The sequence below is a fragment of the Heliconius melpomene genome, chromosome 8, assembly GCF_056956725.1.
Source record: "Heliconius melpomene rosina isolate 202511_hmr_F chromosome 8, ASM5695672v1, whole genome shotgun sequence".
Lineage (NCBI taxonomy): Eukaryota > Metazoa > Arthropoda > Insecta > Lepidoptera > Nymphalidae > Heliconius > Heliconius melpomene.
The window spans coordinates 4,758,561-4,783,073 of NC_140396.1; the positions used below are offsets into that span (position 1 = coordinate 4,758,561).

The window sequence follows — 24,513 nt, forward strand, 5'->3', positions numbered from 1 at the left end:
AAGCGGTCTCCACTATAGTGTCTATAGTACAGGCGCGCCGCTCTAAGCCGGCGCACGCGCATATCGCTGATACCGCAACGTATAAAAGAGCACGTGTCCTTCACGCAGAGCAATTGTTCTGCACATCTCTAAGAAGTACGACCTGAAATAAAAAAAATAAAAAAATGGAAAGTCTTTTGAGACATGATGACCACGACCACGCTCATGACGACGATCATGATGATACAAGCGGAGTGGTTATAGCAAAAGGGGTTGCAATGGCGACCCTCTTCTGCGCCTCCATGATTTGTGGTATCGTACCACTATTCCTGGCAAGGCGTTTCAGATGGATCTCCGCTGATGATGCTGGGAATCTAAAATCGAAAAATAGAGTGGTTATGACTTTGCTCTCCTTTGGAGGAGGTGTGTTGTTGTCCACCACATTTCTCCATTTGCTACCTGAAGTCGATCACAACATTGAAGATTTGCAATGTAAGTACTTATTTATTCACGTTATCAGATTGTATTTGTCATTACTAAATGAAAATTAAACAAATCCTAATAGCAAAGTTAATAAAACTATTAAAGTATTTTGTAAGTACTTATGTTGAAATAATGACATACTTGTCGTAGCGTCCTATTTATGTAATAAATTAAATATTCCAATATGAGAATATATTTTTTATCTCTCTATAATAATTATTATTTAATTTTAAGGTTAACCGGCTTTAAAACTGATTGTTTATCTTGTTATAAATTAGAAATTACACAATTTATAAATATTAATATTATCATCAATAAGTTATTTTAAAAACTAATTGATGATAAAACTAAACATATATAATACGCAATAATAATATTTAAAAGTCATTAATAAATAACACGGTCATTAACGCCGTTAAACGAACGAAGTATGCGAGAGCGTCGTAATATTCGTTAATCTAAGAGGAAAATAACGATGTTTATAACGAATACCATCATCATTTATACTCATATAGAAACGATTTTCCTCCTCATTTCAAATATTCGTTGCTTTATAATTTCGTTATTGTTTTTCGTTAGTGATACCACGATATAAAATATTAAATCTAAATTAATTATCATTAAAACATTAAATCGTATTCGTGATGGGAATTAATTTTGTGTAAAATAAAAAGGAAATACATCAAATTATTATTAATAGCAATTTGGAATAAAAAATTGATTGAATGCAAGTTTTTACCAATTTTATATTTGAACTTAGGAAATGAATATTTGAACAAGGTTCGATTGTTGGTTGTTCTTAGAATGTAAGCGGACATTATCTAATTGTTGCGCAAGCGCCGTCACTGGGTATGTGTGCCAGACGTCCATCTTGTTGCTTCAATATTGTATTTACTTTACTGTCTTCAACTTTGTTGAGGTCCTCGTGGCGCAGCGGCACAAGGGTGTGACTGTAACGCGACGGTTATGGGTTCGATCCCCATTCGAGGTGAATATTTATTTCCGTTTATATTTCCATTTCATCGCTCTTCGTCGTCTCGTTGATTTCTGCCACTTGACACTCAATGCCTCCAGTATTCGGCAGAAAGTGGGGAACTAGCTGGGTTCCCTCTGCCTACCCTTTTGTGTGAAGCTGATAAAAAAAAATAAAAAATAAAAACATTGTCGCAAATTGCCAATTTTAAACAACAATCGCCATAATATTTCGCTCTAAATAAAAATAAATATGAGAAAAACATCCATTCTCCTTAACTATAGCATAAACTAAGTTCAGTATAACGACAACAATTGTACCAGTGTAACGAAAGGCAAGGACGGGAAAGTACGATATGAAATCCAGTTCCCCTCGACCTTTTGTTGGTCAATTTTAAAGTAAATAAATGGCATTTGGCTTACAGACGATAAAAACAGAATAAAGTATATTTATATTCATAACATATTCTCAAGGTTAGGATTCCCCAAACGTTTACATATTAAAAAAAACAACAAAAAAACAGTTTTACGCTATCCTATTCCATATACGGCAAGGTAGGCATAAGGAACCTACTGTTAAGACTCCGTTACCCACTATCCGCTAAATTCTGGAGGCATTGCGTATTGAGTAGCGGAACTCAACACCGCGCCTCGACACAAGAGCGACGAAATGAAAATTTAAATTTAAATAAATATTTAATTTGCTCGAGGGCGCCTCGACTGGCCTCACATACTAAAAAGCTCGATATATATCGAGGTTCTATAAATAAAATTAATCTGGGAACCCTTGTTTGATATGTCTAGTCGACTTTCCTGTTGTCTGTTCAGCAGACCGGACACGATTACAATTAACTTATTACCAATTCAATGAAGGGAAACACAGAGACATGCGCCTTTTGTATCGAAGACTTGCTATATCCCATGAGAATTGAATATATAATAGTTAACTTTTCAATATTTCAATTATTATTAAATGTAATTATAATATAAAGATAATTATTTTAATATGTTTTTAATTATCAATTATGTCCACCTAAACTTCGTCGCAGCAACGATTTGGTGCAAATTAAAATTTCATATCCCCAAATTTTAAGCAGCAAATTTTTCAATTCCCACTCGAGAAAATGAAGTATTTAATATTTTCATTTTCTCGTTCTAGTAGCGAGGCAAATGCGGCGTTGAATTCCGCCACTCAACACGCAACGCCTCAAAGTTCAGCGTAAACTGGGAAGTAGATTGTCTTAGCTGTAAGCTGCCTCTGACGAAAGAACGAGAGAACGAGTAGTTCTTTCGGCTTTAACAAAGATACTAGCATGAGTTTTCGTTTGGCCGTAGTTATTACTTCATAATAACATTAAATTAACAAATAGGTTTCATTTTCTCTTACTAAACAATATTATGGTAGACAAAGCTATTTTCGATAAGTCTCCTAATCAAAATTTGTAAAGTATCTACTTAGCGTAAAATAATAACCTGATGGTATTAGAATTAACTAGGTTAAATGCGTACTTAATTCTAATACCGATTCCGTCGTGGCGTAGTGGCACAAGCGTGTACATAAACGCGACGGTTGTGCATTCCATTCCCATTGGGGGAATTAATTATTATATATTGATATTTTAATTTTCCTCGCTTTAGTAGATACTAAGGCCAAGCTTGGCGTTGAGGTTCGCTACTCGAATGTACGGAATGCCTCCGGCACAAACAGAAATTGCAGAGAGAATGTTTTAGCACTAGGTTCCCTCTGCCTACACTGCTATAAGCGGGATACCATGTGAAACTGAAAAAAAAAATTATACCAGTTATCAAGTCATAGATAACTTCATATTAATATCTTGGTAAATTAGACATTAATGTCGTTGTTAGCCTCACGGGTCATCGTGGATTCGACATTTAATTATGGCTTTTGATATATTGATTATAACAACAAAAAATATTTTATCATATTTAACTATTAACTATAAATATTATTTAGAGTAATATAAAAAAATACGTAATTTATTTCAACTTAAATAATGGGTTTAACGGCAAATGCGTAATTAATGTTGGAATGAGTAACGATTCGTCAGTCGTAATGAGGAAATCTAAGGAACGGCCGTGGGAAACTACCTGCCAGGTGAACGTTTAAAGTCGTTACATATATATGAACATAGTACATATAGCTACATATTTAACTATGTTTCTTTTATATGAGCTGTTTAAAAAGACTTAATATCAACTATCAAAGCTTTTGGCTAAGTATTTTCGAAAGAAACATAGATATTAACATTTGAAGATCTAGAAGAAATTGAAGAATGCGGTGGAAAGTGGAGAACGGAGTGTATTAACAGTAGGTTCCCTCTACCTACACTATGTGGATACAGCGTAAATGATGCTGATATAATTTAATTTTAATTTTTAGTAGAAGTAAATAATATTCTATCAAGTCAAGTCAAATCTGTTCCTTTAATTTTTCTATTAAAATGTTAAGCCGTTTAATAGAAATATTACATAAAACCCTGTCTAGTAACTTTTATTTTATTCATGGTCATAAATGGAGGAAACGAGGAAAATGTTCATTTTATTGGTACCAACCATCTTTTACTTGTTTATAACGAGAACAAAACTTTTTCCTTATTACTTTAAAATAATTCCGTTTGTTTACGTAATTATATATGAAAAGTTGATATAGACAAATAACTAAAATTAGTAATTTAAACACTATAACACACAGTATTCGAAAAATTGGTAAAAGTTCTCTACTTAGAAAAGGAAATCAACAGAACCTACAAACAAACTAAATTAATTGTCTTGACTCAGCATAATTTACTTTGTTATAAAATTGTATTCTTATAATAAAAATAATAAATAAAATCCAGACGTGGGCATAAAGTGTGCTGCAAAATCGACAGATGTCGATGTGGGTTCGATCCCCACTCGAGGAAAGGAAATATTTATTTACAGCGAAATTTTTATTTAAGTATTACACATATAGCGTAGAGCCGATAAAATTATGTATATATTTAAAATCGAAAGGACACTCACTCATCACGAAATCTCAGAAACTACATGTGCTAGGAATCTGAAATTTTTCATAGGAGCTATTTATAGGACGTAGGTGCTCGCTAAGACGGGAATTTGCAATATTCGACTTCTAAGGAGTTGTTTTTGGGGTTGAAAGTTTGTATGAAACTTCGTTACTGCAAATGCTAGGAGTCTCAAATTTTGCATGGACGTCACTTATAGGACGTAGGTACTCATGGATACAGAAATTAATAATAACGTAGTTTACGCGGACGAAGCCGCGGGCGGGCCGCTAGTAATTTATAATATTACGAAACAATTAATTCGTTCTAATATTCTATTGGACGTTATTACAAATCATTGATTAAAGGCTTATTTCGCAACAATAATTGCCACTAAGTCAATAGCTTCACCTGATTAGATATACCATGTTCATGTTATAAATGGTAATTGTAAATATACCGTTCACCTTAATTATTAGTGATAAAAAATATTAGTTTCACGCTGTATCCCGCAGACAGCAGGCTAGGTAGAGGGAACCTAATGTTAAGTCTCCCCATTTTCTATATTCCGCCGAATTCTGGACTCATCGCTTGATTAGTGGCGGAAGTCATTGTCGGGTTTAACCCCGACACCAGAGCGAATAAATGAAAATATAAATTTGAATAAATATTTCATTTCCTCGAGAAAGAATCGAACCCAGAACCAGTCGTTTACTAGTAACAGTAGTACCCTCGTTTAAAGGTCACCTACCTGAATGAAAGTCGGAATATTTCTTATCGTATATTGTGATATGATGCCATGACAGTTGTCGATTGCTATAGAAAGTTTTAAACTTAGGGCTCCTTTTTATACTCTCTTTAAAAGCCACTTTTAAGTTTAAATTAATTAATTTTAATATTAAAATATTTTCCCGATTTACTTAAAAATGCGGTGTCGCAATTGTTCACACGTAATGCCTCTGTCAGTCTTAGCACTAGGTCCCCAGGTTCCCTGTGCCTACCCTGCTATGTGCGGATCACAGAGTGACAAAAAAGTATATTGGAAAGATTTCAAGTTCAAATAAAATGATTCACTTTTATTTAATTTTCAAAGATTTTTCCATTTTTACTATACGTACGCCTGTAAATTAAGAGTAAAAACATAACTCTTCCTTTGCAGTCGGGTAAAAACAAACTTCTTTATATAATTCTATCGATTTTTCCTATAGTGCGCCATTTGTCATGCATTCTTGAAAAAAATGTCATCGCTGTTTCAATTTTAGATAAGTAAATAATATCTTTGGGACTTATCTATGTTTTTTCTTTGTTAAAATATCAGCATAACGCCGTAACCGTTAGGTAATAAGCGTTATAGATTAGATACAAATAGATAAACGAATGGCTATCTCGTTTATCTCCTTTATATATATGAAAATAAATTCGCAATCTAATAAATGTCTAGAGTGCCTCGTGACGGCAAATGTTGTTGCAATTTTACAAGCAAATTTACTTGTTACCTCAAGTTTACTTTAACTTTATTTAATAATCTTTTATTTATTAGCAATAATTAATAAATAATTAATGAATAATTGATTTATTAATAAATCCATTCGAGTTAATAAATTAATATTTATCAATATTTTCATTTCTACGCCCTGGTACCAAATGAAAATAAATATAACTAAAAAAAATCTAAATCAGTTCACCCAGTCAAAAGTTATGAGGTAACCGTCAAAAACCGTCGAATTGATAACCTCCTTTTCTTACAGAAGTCGGTTAAAAATGAACATTAACAAAAACATGAAACACTCAGCTAAAATGAAAAGTAACTGTCTGCACTTTCACGCTTTTGCAACAATTGCTTAATTCGGAATGCACAAATCGATATATTGTACCTACTCGTTTGTCATTTGTAATGTCGTCGCGTAATTCTACACCTTAATGTAGACTGTAGTATTTCTTGATATTGATTGAAAAAAAAAATCACCTGTATACTGTACACAGCAGGGAGGCAGAGGGAACCTAGTGTTAAGGCGCTCCGTTCCTCACTTTTCGAATTCTGGAGGCACTGCATGTTGAGTGGCGATACCAGAGCAAAGAAATGTAAATATGTATAAATTTAAATAAATATTTAATTTCCTCAAGTAGACATCGTACCGAATATTTTTTATTATTTAACACGTTTTACATTAAATTATAGAACTGAACTGTTAGCATATTTCTTTTACTTCATAATATTATGTTGTTATTAAAATTCTAATAATAAGTCAAGGTAAACGTGATTCCAATGATATAACCAATTTTACTCATATAGTTCTTCCTACAACAAATAGAAAAGGAAGCAGTGGCAAGGCCGTTCTAAATACTTATTTTATAGTCGACAGGAAAGCATAGTTCCGTTAAATTAATCAATAATATAGGATTGATGTCGATCAATCAATCATTGAGGCCAGTGTTGCAAGAGCACAATTGTGTGACTATAAACGCGAAAAGGTGTGAGTTCGATTCCCACTTGAGGAAATGAATTTGAGTTGAGGCAGAATTCCGCCACAAATGCTTCTAGAATTCGGCCGAAAGTGGGGAGTGGAATATCTAAACATTAGTCTCCCTCACTCTATATCAGTTTCTGGAGTGAAACCTCCCGGACGCCCAAGGAAGTGCTGGTTAGATGTCGTGATGCAGGACATGAGAGTCAATGGTCTAACCACCAAGGCAAAAGACCGTGCAAAGTGGAGTAGGTTGAGTAGGAAGGCAGACCCTGGTAATAGCCGGGATTATTGTCAGGAGGAAGAATAAGAAGACACTGTATCCCGCATTTAACAGGATAGCCTGCTAAATGCGGGATACAGCGTGAAGCTAAAAATAAATAAATATTAACAAATTACGTGACAATATTACTTTGTACACAAATAGGTATTCATTCAATTTAAACAATGTTATATATGTCACCATGCATCACTGCCGATAAACAAAGCTGATTGCACCCATAAAGCTTATTTAACATCTATTGTTTTTTTTATGTGACACAATAGCAAAAGTATTTTTTTTTGTAAAAAATAATTTTAATTACCTATGAATAATTACGACAGCTCGAATATTTTATCTGTCGATATATTGTTATATTTAACCAAGGCTAAACATCTTCTTTCATAAAAGAAACGATAAGTGAAGTATTTACAAGCATTTTAGTAGTAAAGCTATATATCAACATAATATGACAGTTTCATCATATTTAAGTCAATCAAAGACATATTTACTGACTACTTCATTATCTGTAAGACTAGCGACTACCTGCGGCTTTTACTTTAAAATTGGATTTCAAATTTAAAATTAAATGTGCCAGTATATTAAAAAGTCCTGCAATTGCCAGGTTTTGTCAGACGGTATGATGAACTATTGTCTTCTTTCTCCTGGCATTGATCCTTGTCTGCATTGGTCTGCCTTCCTGCGGAACCTACTTCACTTTTCACGGTCTTTCACATACTCCATCATAGCATTATCACGGCTTCATCATTTTTAAATATTTTTTGACAAAATTCTATTAATGATTTTATATATATGTATCTATCTATGTGAATCTTATTAAAATTAAAATTTATTTTTGAAAATTATTATTGAAAATTATTTTTTAAAAGCAACAGCAGTATATAGAAAAAAGCATTTAAAAATATAACATTTCATATTTATTGTAATATTAGCAGAACTTCCTCGAGTAATAAGTTAAAAAAAGAACAACGACAAGTTTTTAGAAAATTAAAAAACGGATTTTATCACCTTGTTTTTCCTGTTATCCGTTAAGGCATGCATATTCGATAAAATACTTGAAGATAAACATAAAAAAAAATAGTTTAGACATAAGAAAATACATACACTTTAAAAACTTTACTTTGTACAATAAATATTTAAATAGCAGTAAGTATAAAAAGGCCGGAACTGCCGCAACTACATAGTTAACAAATGCAAACAAAGTTAGTTGCGTTATATAAAATTAAACTACTAGTTCGATAAAGATACAATCCATACCTATATTATAAATTTGAAAGTAACTCTGTGTGTCTGTCTGTCTTTTACGCAATCAGGGCCAAACTGCTAATTTAATTGTGATAAAATACTCATATAGAGATACTTGAGGGTCTCAGGATGAACATAGGATACTTTTTTTTCTCATATTTGTAATATTATCGATATATACCAATATATTAAAATACTTATTAATTTAACATGCAATTTATTCCGCCATGTTAATAACAACCGTCGCCATGCGACCGTTGGTAAGCAACAATTTGCACAGTTTGTTGTTAGAAAACGTCACCCAAAATGAGCTTGCTTAACGCATCTCACTATTGAAAACTGAAAACAATTTCATAAATATATTTAATAAATATTCGTATAGTTCAAGCGGGCGTAGCCGCGTTCGGGTCCACTTGTTTATTATATATATCAATGTAGGTGATTGCATATAATAAAATGTTTATTGTCACCATGGTATCTTTTCTAATATAGTGCTATAAATATAATTATCTTTAAAGGAAAACCCCATAGGTTATTATAAAACTGAATAATTTATAAGAATAATGTTTTTTAAGTTATTTATATTATTTTGTTATTAATATTAATACGATTCACTTATTATATGTATAATTATGTTGGAATAAACATAAGAAGCGGATCTAGGTAGACTAAGTTACAAGGTTTTTCTATAAGGCAAATATTACTTTGTAATTACAATAAATAGATATCTTAGTATCATATATTAGTGGCGCCGTCGTAGCGCAGTGGCACAAGGGTGTGATTGTAACGCGACGGTTGTGGGTTCGATCCCCACTCGGGGAAGTGAAATATTTATTTACGTTTATATTTCCATTTTTTTCTTCTGGTGTCGAGGCAAAACGCGGCGTTGAGATCTGCCACTCAACACGCAATGCCTCCAGAATTCGGAAGAAAGTGGGGAATGGAGTGTCTTAACACTTGGTTCCCTCTGCCTACCCTGCTGTGTGTGGGATGCAGCGTGAAGCTGATTTTTTTTATGTTCCTTAAAATTAATGTATCTAAAAAACATTATAATACACATATATCCCGCTTCTTCGTCCAATATGTCATCATACTCTTGAAACTAGAAATATTGAGTTAACACTATTTAAATTTAATAATTTTTTTCAACAAAATTTCTTCAACAATAATAATAATTTATCGAGGGTGAAGTGAAAACGGCAACCCATACTAAACCAAGGTTGCTATGACAACACTATTTTAATACTATTTCTGGTTAGCATTAGCAAAAACTTAGCTTTCTTATAAATTATAGTCACGCTATCCAAGTCGTTAATTGTAGGCCGTGACAGCCATGAACTTGGTCAGTTTACGTAATAGACACGTCTTCGTATGAACATGTCTTGACTAATACGGATTTAAACTAGAAATTATTTATTTTAAACTATCAATTAAAATCAGCTTTTTTTGTATAATTTTTTAAAGCAAATATGATATCAGCTTCACGCTGTATCCCGCACACAGTAGGATAGGCAGAGGGAACCTAGTGTTAAGTAAGACACTCTGTTCCCAACTCTCTGCCGAATTCTGGAGGCATTACGTGGCAATTAGTTGAATGGCAAATATTGGTATAGAATAGATTGTGTAAAAAAATTACAGTTGAATTGATAACCTCCTTTTCTTACAAAAGTCGGTTAAAAAAAGCATGGTAGGTGATGATACTTATCTACCTTACTTATTTTATATATAGGTAGGTATATGTACATATTACATTGTAAGTAGATGTAGAGTTTAATTAATTGTTATTAACAACCGATTCTTATTTGTTCCGGTGGCGTGTACCTATAGGTTTACCTACGCTTTATTCACAATTGTTTTCTTTGAAGAAGATTTTGATTGTTTTTTTATTTAAATACTTGTGCTTGGCCACCACCAAGAATCAACCGGCAGTTGGTGATGATGACGATGATGTATTCCTTTTATCCCTCATCAGGGAGATAGAGCTCGTAGAAGGAAATTCCTCTGCTCACGGTTTTGTGTGACAGCCTTCAGATCTTGCTAGCCCAGACCAACCGAAACTGCCTCGTATTCAATCGATCCCTCCAGTTAGTATAAAGCTGGCTAGGTTCTCTTTTGCCAAGTGCCTGCTACCTAAGATCTTGTTTGGAATCATAATAAGCAAGTTTTTGCAATACTATTCTTAATCTAAAACTATTTTCTTAAAAGGATCTCTTTATCGATATTTTCTTGTGCTTGATGCCACAGTTGAACAATTGCAAATGGACTGAATTTTTAATTTTTTTATAGGTACGAAGAGGTTTTAGTGAATTCTCAATTTTGGCTAATACCTCCTTTATGTTTAAATTTAGAAAACAACTTATTTCCACTTGCAGAAGGTTATTTAAGAGTCACCTTAACGATTGCATTTCAAGATATATATATATATTGTACCTACATACATACAACTAAGTAATATGATACAACTGAGAAACCAAGGTCGGGGAAATACGCTCAATATTTATTATTAATAATAATTTTTAATGTTAATCATATATATTTATTTATATTTTGATTTACCGTCTTTCCAAGTAATTATAATAATCTTATTTCAATTGAAAAATAAGTTACTTTTAAATATACGAGTAACATGAAACCGATTTACATATAAAAAATTCTATAGAGTAGAGCAGACAGTAGTGTTAAAACACTCCCCAATTTCCGCTAAATTCTTGAGACATTGCGTGCAGCGCCTTGTTTCGACCACAGCGAAGAATTAAATATCACAAGTGGGAATCGAACTCACATCCTTGTGCGCCACGACTGGCCTCAGTATTTTATTTTAATAGATCAATAACAATCAAACCTAGTACCACTAGCATTTAGTATCCTTAAATCCATGTCACTGGGTCCAGTATTTCAATTCTTCGTCACAAGCACCGAAAAAGGTGGAATTAATAATGAATTACTAACATTAAAATACCGGTTCACAAACGCGATACGCGCCTTGCATAATAATAAATAGATTCCTTCGATTTATAAAGTCCATGAGAATTCTATGCTGGCATTGTTTTATGACTAGAGCTAGTTGTAGGGAACAGCGACAGGTCGTGGGTTCGATTCACGCTCGAGGAAATTAAACATTTCATATTTTTATTTCTTCGCTCTGGGAAGGGGCAAAACGCGGCGTTGAACTCCGGAATTCAACATGCAGTGCCTCTATAATTCGGTGGAAGGTTGGAATGGAAAGCCGACATGAAAAAAAAAACCTTATTAACATTTATTTTCATATAATTCAAGTTGATATTGTCTCGTATTTAGTTTACTTTGCATTACCGCGGAACACCGGCAGGTATTATTTTACAAAGGTTTTTTTTTTGGGTCGCACACAAAACGTAAATAATCGTTGTCCGCTTGAATTATAATATTTACAAGCATGCCGCCATGATACTCCAAAATGTCAGAAAATGTGATATTTGTGACTATACGTCGAAATATAAGGCTCTTTCATCTCCACCCCTAAAAACAGGGTTACAAACAAGTTTAACTTAAATAATTTCTCAAAATTACTACGGAAATAAATACTGATAAAATAATTTCTTTTTACTTCATAGAGTTAATGCAGTTGAAGTAAGACCCACTGACTAGAGCAATATATAATTTTTCCAAATTCAATATTTCAATATTTTATACAAAATATTTAGAATACATATTCAAAAACATGAAAAAAATCGCATTAAGTGAAACGAATTGAACAGAAACAGCGTCGCATTGTGTTTCTTTATTCTCGTGTCTTATTTTGAAGCTATGAGTGATTAAAGTTTTCTTCATTGTGATTTGAATCGCTATTTGTTTGCTAACAAAGAATTAATATCATAAGTACAGTGCATAGGGAAAGTAGTGTTAAAACACTCCGTTCCCCACTTTTCAGTCAATTTTTCGAGTTTAATGGCGGATTTTACTCGAATTTGATTCGACACCTAAGAAATTAAAATATTAAATGCATAATCGAAACATAATTTTAAAACAAATATTTCATTTGTTCGAGTGGGGATCGAACCCACAACCAATTGCGTTTACAGCCTTGCCAAGCCTTAAAATTAAATTATTATGTTAAAAATTATATAGGTCGCCTCTTACTCCAGTGTGACGTAGGCTTGTGCTATTTTTACACAGCCCCAGTTTATCTTAGGATATGTTTTTTTTTAAACTAGGTCATACTCCCCTAATTGGCTAGCAGTTACATGAAACTCTTATATGAATGATATCATATGTAAAACTAGCGGCCCGCCTGCGGCTTCGCCTGCGTGAACTACGTTATTATTAATTTCTATCTCCATGAGTACCTACGTCTTATAAGTGACGTCCATGCAAAATTTGAAACTCCTAGCATTTGTAGTAACGAAGTGTCATACACACTTTCAACCCCAAAAACAACCCCTTAGAAGTCGAATATTGCAAATTCCCGTCTTAGCGAGCACCTACGTCTTATAAATAACACCTATGCAAAATTTGAGATTCCTAGCACATGTAGTTTCTGAGTTTTCGTGATGAGTGAGTGACCTTTCGATTTTATATATATAGATAGACTAGCTCCCCGCTCGCGGTTACACCCGCGTGAACTATGTTATTATTAATTTCTGTATCCATGACTACGTCCTAGTGACGTCTATGCAAAATTTGAGACTCCTAACATTTGTAGTAACGAAGTTTCATACAAACTTTCAACCCCAAAAACAACCCCTTAGAAGTTGAATATTGCAAATTCCCGTCTTAGCGAGCACCTACGTCCTATAAATAACTCCTATGCAAAATTTTAGATTCCTAGCACATGTAGTTTCTGAGATTTCGTGATGAGTGAGTGACCTTTCGATTTTATATATATAGATATACTGTACTCTCAAATATTTCCTTTAAATATATCGTCTAATTCGACTATGAAAAATTTTTTGAATAAAAAATTTAGTCGAGGCCAGATGTCTCCAGAATTCAGTGGAAAGTGGGGATCGGAATTGTTTTAATGTCAAGTAAGTGTTTCAACACTAGGTTTCCAGGTTCCCTCTGCCCTACTATGTGCGGGATACAGGGTAAGGCTGAAAAAAGTATTTAGCAAATGTAGCTTTTAATTAGAAGTTGAAAAAAAAAAAAAAAAGTATTTAGCACATTTATCTCTAAATACTATAAATAGTTTTTATATCTTATAATATATAAATAGTGGTTAAGTACTGATCTATATATATAAAAGAACTTGTCCTCACTGACTGAGGTAAGACGCACGCACAGCCGTAACCGCTGTGCGTAGAAACGTAAAATTTGGACAGATGTTTACTTTCGTAATCTGGACATCCACTAAGAAGGGATTTTGAAAAATTTTAACCCTAAAGGGGTGAAATAAGGGTTTAAAGTTTGTATGGAATTTTTTTTTAATCGCCACCGATTTTTAAAAATTTGAAATTCAGACTCTTAAATAGATTTCATTGAACACGTGTTTCATGGTTTATTAGAATTCACCCCTAAATAAACAAGCGAAGCTGCGCGCGTCCGCTAGTATTATTATATTATATTAGTACTTATATTAAAATCACCTTAAATTGCGCACGTATCGCATGAGTAAGCACTAAAACTTAAATAAGTTATTTATATCAGGCCATTGTGTAAAACTTCCATGTAATTACAAATGGCGTTACGAACGAAGCGAAAATATTTACAGAATTTCCATTGATGTTAAGTAATTGGTGTTATCTAATAGTTTTGTTAAAATATCTGAGAACATTTTTTGTATACAAGCTACTTCCGTTAGTTTTGTGATAGCATCTTTTTATTATTTTAATTCCCCTTAATTGTACACGCATTGCCTCCAGAGTTCGATGGAAAGTGGGGAACGGAGTGTTTTAACACTAAGTTCCCTTTGCCTCCCCTGAAGCCTGCCCGTTAAGTTCATGTCTCTTGGACATTACATACGTTATAGGATATGCATAGGTGCATGTAAGTACATATACATTGCGTTTTACATAAGAGAGAAAGAGAGAGAGTGTGAGATGGAATAAAATGTAATGTACTGGTTTTTTATTTGACGACATTAATAATATTCTGAATATATTTAAAATGGCAGCCTCTAGGTTCCCTTATTTATATTATAAATTCACCCAGCTATAGTGTGGAATTTTATATAAAAAAAATATATTTATATTAATTTCATTACAAACTTAGTTATTTCTTCTTTAAGTTGCGTTTTAGTATGTAGATTCACAATTATTTCATTAAAATAAAATCTTACGTAAACAAATAGGTATTATTTACTTTAAATATGCTTACAATGTTATTATAGTTTTTCTATGCACATTGTACACAAAAGAGACATAAAAAATATAATTACTTAGTGTATTAACTCTATGTTAAATGAAATATGATAGGTGCTTTCGGCTCTACTTGTTTTACTGCAGGGCTCTTAGGAAGTATAGCTTACAATATCGATTACTTACTAGGTCATTCGGTCTACAGTACCCGATGATGCGTATCGACTTTACATAAATCGTTGTAAGAAAAATTTTATTTTATTATAAAACTAGCGGCTTCGCCCGCTTGAAATATGCAGCTATTTATATACTTATCTAAATTATATTAGCGTTCTAAATGACATTATCATTTTTAAGACACTTTACATTTAAAATAAATAGGAAAATATATTTAAGGTAAAAATACCTTTTAGCATAACACAAGGAAAGCTAACTTTGCAAATATTTATGCGCTACCATTGTTTTTTTGTCGCTCTTTCGTATATAAGACGAATAATGTAGAGTACATACACTTATTTTTTTTTCATCTTCACGCTGTATCCCGCACACAGCAAGGTAGGCAGAGGGAACCTATTTATAAGACACTCCGTTCCCCACTTTCGTCCGAATTTTTTTCGAGGCATTGCTTGTCTAGTGGCGGTACTCGACTCTTGCCTTGGTGATTGGAGATCGAAGAAATGAAAATATTAATAAATAATAATTAATTCCTTCAAGTGGGGATCGAACCCACATATTCTCTACTACTACTACTATGGTATGACTCTACGCAATATTAACCAAAATTATGAAATTGACTGTATTTAAGAAATAATGTTTATTTGATATACAAATAATTACTTATTAAAAGTCACAAAAAATATTTCCGCTTCCGTTTTGGCAAACACTGTTTGTAACATCATAATATTTATATTATCTAATACTTATATAACTGCAAGGTGATTTAAGTCGGCATCAACAAATAAATTAGAACGATAGTTCAAGATTGTTTTTTTTTCTTGTTTTTCTTTTGTTCTTAAACAAAGGTATCCGTGAGTAGGTAATTGTTAAATTAGTAACTTAACTTGTATTTTATATTATTGCAAAATTCTTACCTGGAAGTGCATGAAGCTTAGAGAAAATAAAATGTATTCTGAATTTTACATACATGTACATATATTATAAATCAATTGTGGAGGCATTTCGTGTTGAGTGACTCATTTCGTGGACTCATTATACGAGTACATTCTTTCCGTTATAGAGAATGTACTGCACTTAAGAAGTTACATGAGGCCTTCCTGTTTCAGGGGTACAAGCGTGTAATTGTGGGTTCGATTCCAACTCGAAGAAATTAAATATTTCATATAGACAAAAAATATTTCTTTGAATTTCATTTATTCGCTTTGTTATCGAGGCTAAGCGCGTCATTGAGTTGTACCACTCAACACACAATGTTTTCAGAATTCGACGAAAAATGAAATACAGGGTGAAGCTAATTAATAATTTCTTTCAATTTCTTTTACAAATATAGTTTTTCTAAGTTCAAAATATAAACAATGAAATAGTCGATTACAAAAATTCTATAATAATACATTTAAATAAAAACAAAACCTTTCTTTTTAAAGCTCGGCCGCGCTTAAAAATACAAATTTGAAATTATGCAACAGTGTAGTGACACAGGGAAATACCAAACGACAACAACTTCTCAACTTCATAGCTCTTATATTCAAACGTATAAGGTTGAAAATGCTTACGTTCTCCCATTTTAGGTTTACTTATGCGGGGTCACGGCGCAAGTCCTGAATTTTAAGTGCTTTAGAACGATCTAGTATGCCAGCCAACCTAAATCTTTCACATTTATTCAACATGAATATTTAGTACTGTTGTCTTTTATTTATACTATTTTCTATTTATTTCTTTATTGTCTTACGCAACTTTTGTTATGTTTGTAGTGTTTTTTTAGCTTACTTTGGTCATTATACATTTTGAGTTGTTATTGTTTTGCAACTTAATTTATTTAAGATAAATAAAACTTATTACTTTTAATACAATCTTAAATAGGAAGTCTCCGTTGTCCCAAATTAATAGTTTTAATTCGAATTTCTATAAGAATATATGTATATCTATCTTTACATATATAAAATCGAAAGGTCACTCACTCATCACGAAATCTCATAAACTACCAGAGCTAGGAATCTCAAACCTTGCATAGGAGTTATTTATAGGACGTAGGTGCTCGCTAAGACGGGAATTTGCAATATTCGGCTGCTAAGGGGATGAAATAGGGGTTGAAAGTTTGTATAGAATTTTTTTTAAATCGCCACGGATTTTTATAAGATTTGAAATTTAAACTCTTAAAATTATTTCATTGAACACGTGTTTCATGGTTTATTAGGATTCACCCCTAAAAGTCCAAATAAGCGGGCGAAGCTACGCGCGTCCGCTAGTTCATGTATAATTGTTAACATTTTTCTTGGCAATTACATGAATGTGGATTGTGTATTACGTTTATAGCTTCAAATATTATATATATGATTGTTATATAATATTTTTTAGCACTTTTGTATATACAAATATTTTATTTGTCGTATATTTGTATATACAAAAGTGCTAAAAATTATTATGTTTAGCGAAAAAAAATTATTTCAATACAATAATTTTACATTATGCGTCATAAAATTTAAAATACTTAAATTAAAAGTAAAATTACTAAATTTTACTAATTAATTATTTACATTGAAACCTTTTTACCATTTGGTCCATTGTATTTAGAAAACAAAATATCATTAAAATCTATCCAAGGCTATAAAAATGGACGGTAATACAACGAAATAGTCTTTCAAATATTATAAGTACGCGGTTTAAATCTAGATACTATAACAATAACTAAAATTTAATTTTATTTATATAACAATAGAGTTTATTTTAACTTAATGGAAAATTGGCTAACGTAACGAAGGCATAACTGCCTCGACCAACGGGCGTTCGGAATGCGAGTTGAAGCGGTGAAACGAGAAAATGGGAGATTTAAAGTAATTTGCAAAGTTTGCCTCAGGCTATACAAGTATTCCGTTGTTTTACCTTTTAATTTTTACTAAGTTAATAAGTATATTGTAGGTAGGTACTTTCATACAATATTGGACACCTGGCAGTTATTATAAAAGAATACAATGAAATAATTATACTATTTAAATGCCTCGACACGACGCGGCGTTGAGTTTCGCCACTCAACTCTAGAATTGGAATGGAATTAAATAGAAAATTGGGAATGGAATGTTTTACAACTGGTTTCCGCTTTTTTTGCTTTATTGGCTATTGAAAAACAAATACCCAGAAGTAGACGAGGGCAGGTTAGTGATGATTGATGATGATGATGATGTTCTCCTCAGCATTCCTTTCCTGGTACTGATCAAAAATGTAGATTTTTGGTTGATTAAATTAAAACTATTAAAAAAAACCAAAACCAACATAACAAAAACTTTCATTTGATTACATATATGGATTAAGACCACAATGAAATGTTTGAATTCAATATGAGTCACAAACTAAACATTTCATTGATTATGTTATTTTGGTTTTGCGGCATTGAGTTACGCCACTCAACACGCTATGCCTCAAGAATTCGAAAAGTGGGGAACGGGAATGTCGTAATGGAGAATGGAGACTCATAACCTCAGGTTCCCAGCTTCCCTCTGCCTACCTTGCTACGAGTATATGCAGGAGAGAAGCTAAGAAAAATGCATAAATTTGTGCAATTTCGTGACCTAGTTGCTATTGTACTTGCTATATTGATTTACTCTCAAGCATTGCGATATCCGCGTTGGCATACCAAAGCCATACTATTATTAAAGCTTCACCTTGACATCTGGCATACAGACCACGCCCATATCGTAAGCTTAATTATAATAAATGAATATTTACTTAACTTATGCCTAATTTTTTAGAGCTCATATTAAAAAAAAATTGAGGTCATCGTGGAGCCACACGCTCCAGCTCCAACATTGTAACGCGAGGGTTGTGGGTTCGATTACCATTCGGGGGAATTAATTATTATTTATTAATATATTCATTTCTTTGCTCTGGTACCAAGGCAAATCGCGGCAATAAGTTCCGCTACTATACACGCAATGCCTCGAAAATTCGGCGGAAAGTGGGAAACGAAGTGACCCTACTATATGTCTGCGTAGTATTGACAATATTTTTGTTTTTTTATTTTTATTTTGTAAAATGAACAAAATGCATTATGCATTTGAGTTTTCCTTATGTAGTTCCGGTTCATAATAACAAAACTATTAGATTTAAATCAATAAAATATCGTGAAGATCACTCGGTTAGATCCCCTATGATCTCATCGAGAGCCTTATTTATATTTACACTAGTGTATTACTTGTGACTTCGCTCGCATGGACAAGACGGTTATAGCAATATCATGGCCTACTTTGACGATAAACCTATTACTATTACAAATTAGAGAAAGATAGCTCAAATAGGCCACTATTACGTTATCTAGGTTATAATAACGTTATCTAAATTCTCGTTTTGGACCATAATAATGCAGGCAGAGGGAACCTAGTGCTAAGACCCCACTTTCGCGTAAACGCGACTGGTTCTGGGTTCGATCCCCACTCGAGGAGATTAAATATTTTAATTTATATTTTCATTTTCCCGCCTTGTCAATCGAAATTAGACGGAAGTTCAGATGAATTGCAAAGCAGGAGGGGAGTGTCTTGATAAGGAAAAAAAATAAAAAATGAAGTAGCAGAGCAGGATTCTAATCCACGCACACCCATCGAGCACGACTCATCTTTTAATAATAAGTCTCACTAAATAATAAATATATTTAAAACTAGGTACTTGGAAAAACAAGTTACTAAATATATTATATTACCTACATGTGTAAAAGTGAGTATGGTTGGGTGACTTCGCTCAGTCACCTGCAGCTGACCTTTCATATTTTATCAAATTTCGTGATGCAAAGTAAACTTAATTTCTGGGCCAATGTTAATTTTAAATGAAAACATGAGAAGTTCGTGCTTTAATACGACAGTTTCATCTTATTTTTTGTCAGGAAAATGGAAATACTTTGGCATATTATAAAAAGGATAAGCATATTTGTTAAATGAAATGGTTAGTTAATAACTTCTAGCCCCTAAAGGACTATTATGTTTATTTTTAGCGTCACACTGTATCTGCACACATCAGGGTGGCTATAGGGAACCCAGTGTTAAGAAACTCCGTTTCCAGAATTTTGGTTTCTTACATTTATTTAGTGGTGGAACTCAACGCCGCACGCCGAGACAAGAAAATGGGACCCAATCCACAATCTGACGCGTATACGGTCACACTTAGAGCCCATGTGCCACGATTGGTGTCAAGTATAAATCTAATAACAAAAAATAATTTGCTATTTATTATCCTTCCAGCATCGGGCCTGATGGGAGAATTTGATTTCTCCTTGGCGTCTCTGCTGATGATATGCGGTTTCTTCATTATGTACCTTGTTGAAGAACTAGTTCATATATACATCCACCGGAGGGAAAAGAGGAACGGCCGCAATTCACCGCTAGTAAGGAACCTCAGCGTTCGTAGGAGTGTCTCGAGTAGCGAGAGCAAGGAAACGGGTGATAAGAGTGTCACCAATTCCACCGCCGATCTTATTGATCCCGCATCAATTATAAAAAGCAAGGTAAGTTATGAAGACTTTGCGAAACGGTTTTCTAGGATTGGTGAATCTTGTCTTTATATTATTTTTTTCAGTTTCCGCTGAAAAATACTTCTGCATAAAATAAATATTCGTAATTATTTAGTTTTCTATACCTAGTATGTAATCTTTTTGGCTCGTATTTCTACCTAACGATTTTATAATAATTCTTGCCTATCCTTCAAAATTACGAGAATATGCAAAGTTAAAACAATAATTCCAACTTTTTAGGACTTGGAAGTAAATCATAATCACAACAACCACGTGCACCATGGCCATAGCCACATGCCCGTCAGCAACGCCGACGATGTAACCTCAGCTTTGCGCGGCCTACTCATCGTACTAGCTCTGTCTATCCATGAACTGTTTGAAGGTCTTGCTGTTGGATTAGAATCAAGCACCTCTAATGTTTGGTGAGCGGAACTTTAATAAGCTACTGCCTATGAATTAATTTAGATTTATTCATATGAAGTGACGCCATCTATTATTAAATAGCAGTTTGATGTTTCAAAATGCCATTTTAAAGTTTTATTTGAGTATTCTATTTGTCAAGAGATGGCGCTAATTAATAACAAATGTCAAAGAATAACCATTTTTTTTTTAAATATCTAATAATTGAAATATTAAGGTTTACATAATTTTATAATTTATTAAATAAATTGTTTGTTCAATTTCAATTTGAGTAAATTTAACTTTATGTATTACAGGTACATGTTAGGAGCAGTATCCGCCCACAAGCTGGTCATTGCTTTCTGTATCGGCGTAGAGCTAATCGCAACTCGTACGAAGACCTGGCTTTCTGTTATATATATCACTACATTCGCCATTGTATCACCACTTGGTATTGGCATTGGTTTAATACTTGTCGGTGGTGAAGGAGCGACAGCAGCTGGAGTCTACTCAGTAGTACTCCAGGGCTTGGCATCAGGCACTCTACTCTACGTTATATTCTTTGAAATCTGGAAGAGTGACAGAACCGGCATCCTGCAGTACCTCGCTGCTCTCATAGGATTCGGACTAATGTTTGGATTACAGTTACTAAGTGAGTAAATTTATAATTTGTAGAACAATTATTGAATCACGAAAATTAGTAAATAGGAAAAAACAAATTGGAATAATAACTAGGGGCGCGAACCGGACCTCAATTTTGACAGTATCTCGATGTTCACATGTTGAGTGAAGCGAGAAATGAATTTTTGAATTTTAACATTTTTTTTCGCTTAAAACCATCTACGTGGTCATATCTATAGGTTTGCAAATTTTCATCTCAATTGGTGAAACCGTTTGGGAGCCTATTAGTGACAAAGAGTTTAAAAAGTCTCCAGTAGAGCGCTCTGCTCGCTTCGCTCAAATAAGTGGAATTATTTGATCAGCCATTCCTGTTCAAAATTGGTTAAAAGTTTTCTGTAAAATGAAATAAGTGTAGGCCTTTTGTAGACTTGACTACATTTATAATTATTTTAATATACGTACCTCCTCAACACACAATGCCTCGAATTCGGCGGAAAGTTTGGAACGCAGTGTCTTAACACTCGGTTCCCTCATACCCTGTTACATGCGGGATACAACGCCAAGCTAAAAAAATGATATGCATTATTTACAAAATAAATATATTAAGTATGTATAATTTTATTTTTTTTTTCAGCTGGACATTCGCACAGTCACTCGCACGGTGGTGGTGGTGGTAGTGTTGCAGACAATGGCTCTGACCATGGACACAGTCACGACCATTAAACTTTACTTATTTAAGTCTTTATAAGTACAATTTTTCTTATTAATTGTTATTTATTGCAGCTGTGGTCATAACATAGCTATATTAAATTATTAGTATTATATGTTCTACTATATTATAAATAAACGATAGACTGCTTTACGTAATACTTTAACAAAATTAAGTATTTTTTTATCAAATTAAATGCACTATTTTATTTCATCATTATTGAGAAAGATTTAGGTACTTTTCAAACGTTTTTCTTTTAGAAATCAACAATGTAACTTAAAAACTAAAACTTAATAACACTTTACATTAACATTTTTTAATTGACATTTCGGAGTCATGTTTTTGTTTTTGTTAAATAATTAAAATAATGTTCTTATTTATGTTACACAAATAATTATAAAAGAATATTACAGACTTCTAAATTTTAAATAATTTAAATGCATCGGGTGATGCGTCAATAATTAACTTTTAACACAGTTAATGGATACCTATGTTACATTTAATATGAATACATAATCATGTCTAGTCAGTGTCGGAAGATAAATACAAAGTTAAATATTATTGATTTTAAAGTGGGCGAGATAATTTTGTGGCAATAAAAATTATGATTTATATTTAAATAGCAGTGAAATTAGAGCAGGTGCGTAGTGTTGCCGCAAGTAAAAACCGTAAACCGTATTTATAAAATCAATTTAATTTTTTACCCGACCCTATGCACAGGGCTGGACTCAGAAAATAATTTAGGTTACAAAATTAGGGTAACCTTTGTAAACGACTCGTGTGTCTGTGATATAAACATTAAAGTCTTAGCAGATGAAAGACGAGGATTAAAAATATAAGAAATACCTAAAATTTAGTTTAACCTTTTTATATTAAAATAATATAATGTTTTATTTAGTACTCACTATTACTTTAGAGATAAACATTCGACGTACTTTGCATATTTTTTTAATGAGCAGTAACTGTGAATTGTAAATAGATTTATTATTTTTGTAAATATAGCTATATCACATTTTATTTTGTTTTTTATTTGTTTCCTTGTGTATTTTTTTATCATGTATCATTCTTTAAAAAAAAATCATTTAAAAAAACAGATACCTGCAGATTTATGCAATCCCTTCAAAAAATGACAGACAGCTTCGATCTGGAAAAAAAAGAATCAAATTGATCTGCGTAGCTTTATATTTTTTTAGGTTTATTTATTTTTCGCATATTAATAAAAATATTTTTCTAATTTCAGTTAGTTATCTAAAGTACAAATTTGTATCTTCAGTGCATGTTATATATATAAATTAACATACATTGTAGAAAGATAATTGTACTAAAAAATATTCCTACTATTAGGTATTTCGTTAAAATGTACAAGTATGTATATAATTAACCATTTCATTTGTTATATTAACTATTCAGATTCAAGATAAGCACTCAATATGATGATTTTTTTTCTAGGTCAATCATTTCAATAGTCATTTCATCTATCAGTTAAAACACAAACATGGCTCGTTGCGGAGACGACTTGGTCGGTATTAACTTTATTTTAAAACTGCGCATGGTTTTTGGATTTTATTATAATTTTTATGAAAATATCTGGATAAAGTACGCCATTAAGGCATTGTTAGTAGCTATCAGCGTACAGTATGTATATATTGCAACTATTGGTAGAATAATATCATTCGACGACATAAGCGAAATATCAAGAAGAGTGGAGTATGTTATTTATATAATATGTTCGCTACAAACAGAAGAGGAATATCTAATCAACTATTTATCGATTGACGAAATAATAGAAGACAAAAATTATTCAAAAAATACTCGAAAAAATGTAGCGAAATTTTTATTATGCTACATTGTATCATTTACAATTATTTGTTCGTTATTCTATGTGATTTGGACGCAACCTGGTATGAAAGAATCTATTGATAACAAATTCACCTTATTATATATGATACTCATACGTTTGGGTACCGAGGTTGGACGTATTCCTGTTGTGGTGGTATTCAGTCTATTGTATTTTCGTGTAAAGATATTTTGCACTAAACTTCGTAAGGAGATCCTAAATAATGCTACGGCTGTTCTTGATTGGAAAGAATATGTGAAAATCTATATAAAAATATTGGACACATTAGGGAAAACTGATTGGCCCATAAAATTTATGGTAGGTACTTATTTTAATATTTTTTTCTCCCCTATAATAATATTTTTTGATCCCCTACCCATAGACCACCGTCGATCACGTTACACTCTATTTTTTTCCTACGTGAAATTGTGACTGAAATATAGAATTTAGAAATGAAAGTAAGATATATTTTAGCTTCATGCAATAGAAGGGTCGCCGCCGAATTCTGAAGCATTGCGTGTTGAGTGACGGAACTCAACGCCGCGCTTTGTCTCGTTACCAGACCGAATAAAATAATA

General features: G+C 32.7%; 2 protein-coding genes and 1 long non-coding RNA gene across 3 annotated transcripts in view; 2 read left to right on the forward strand and 1 right to left on the reverse strand.

Moving 5' to 3' along the window:
- On the forward strand, positions 1-23,115 carry Zip89B (Zinc/iron regulated transporter-related protein 89B). Its single transcript, XM_085189530.1, has 5 exons — positions 1-471; positions 20,101-20,363; positions 20,610-20,791; positions 21,086-21,420; positions 22,024-23,115. The coding sequence occupies exons 1-5, from the start codon at positions 165-167 to the stop codon at positions 22,110-22,112; spliced, it is 1,176 nt and encodes a 391-aa protein (XP_085045656.1). The 5' UTR covers positions 1-164; the 3' UTR covers positions 22,113-23,115.
- Positions 21,850-24,513, reverse strand: part of LOC146536788 (uncharacterized) — a 12,105-nt gene continuing 9,441 nt past the window's right edge. Inside the window, exons 2-3 of the long non-coding RNA XR_014878208.1 lie at positions 23,197-23,242; positions 21,850-21,953 (exon numbers count right to left, since the gene is read on the reverse strand). This is a non-coding gene — a long non-coding RNA (uncharacterized LOC146536788). The remainder of the gene's footprint in view (positions 21,954-23,196; positions 23,243-24,513) is intronic.
- Positions 23,554-24,513, forward strand: part of LOC146536789 (uncharacterized) — a 1,414-nt gene continuing 454 nt past the window's right edge. The window contains exon 1 of the mRNA XM_085189612.1: positions 23,554-24,253. Within this exon, the coding sequence (XP_085045738.1) occupies positions 23,594-24,253 (660 nt within the window). The 5' untranslated portion in view covers positions 23,554-23,593. The remainder of the gene's footprint in view (positions 24,254-24,513) is intronic.

Bases quoted from the DNA above. Each gene is read 5' to 3' on its own strand.
- Zip89B (XM_085189530.1), top strand. From the start codon at position 165: ATGGAAAGTCTTTTGAGACATGATGACCACGACCACGCTCATGACGAC. The intron at 20,364-20,609 runs GTAAGTTATGAA...CCAACTTTTTAG, and splicing joins CATCAATTATAAAAAGCAAG to GACTTGGAAGTAAATCATAA. The intron at 20,792-21,085 runs GTGAGCGGAACT...TATGTATTACAG, and splicing joins TCAAGCACCTCTAATGTTTG to GTACATGTTAGGAGCAGTAT.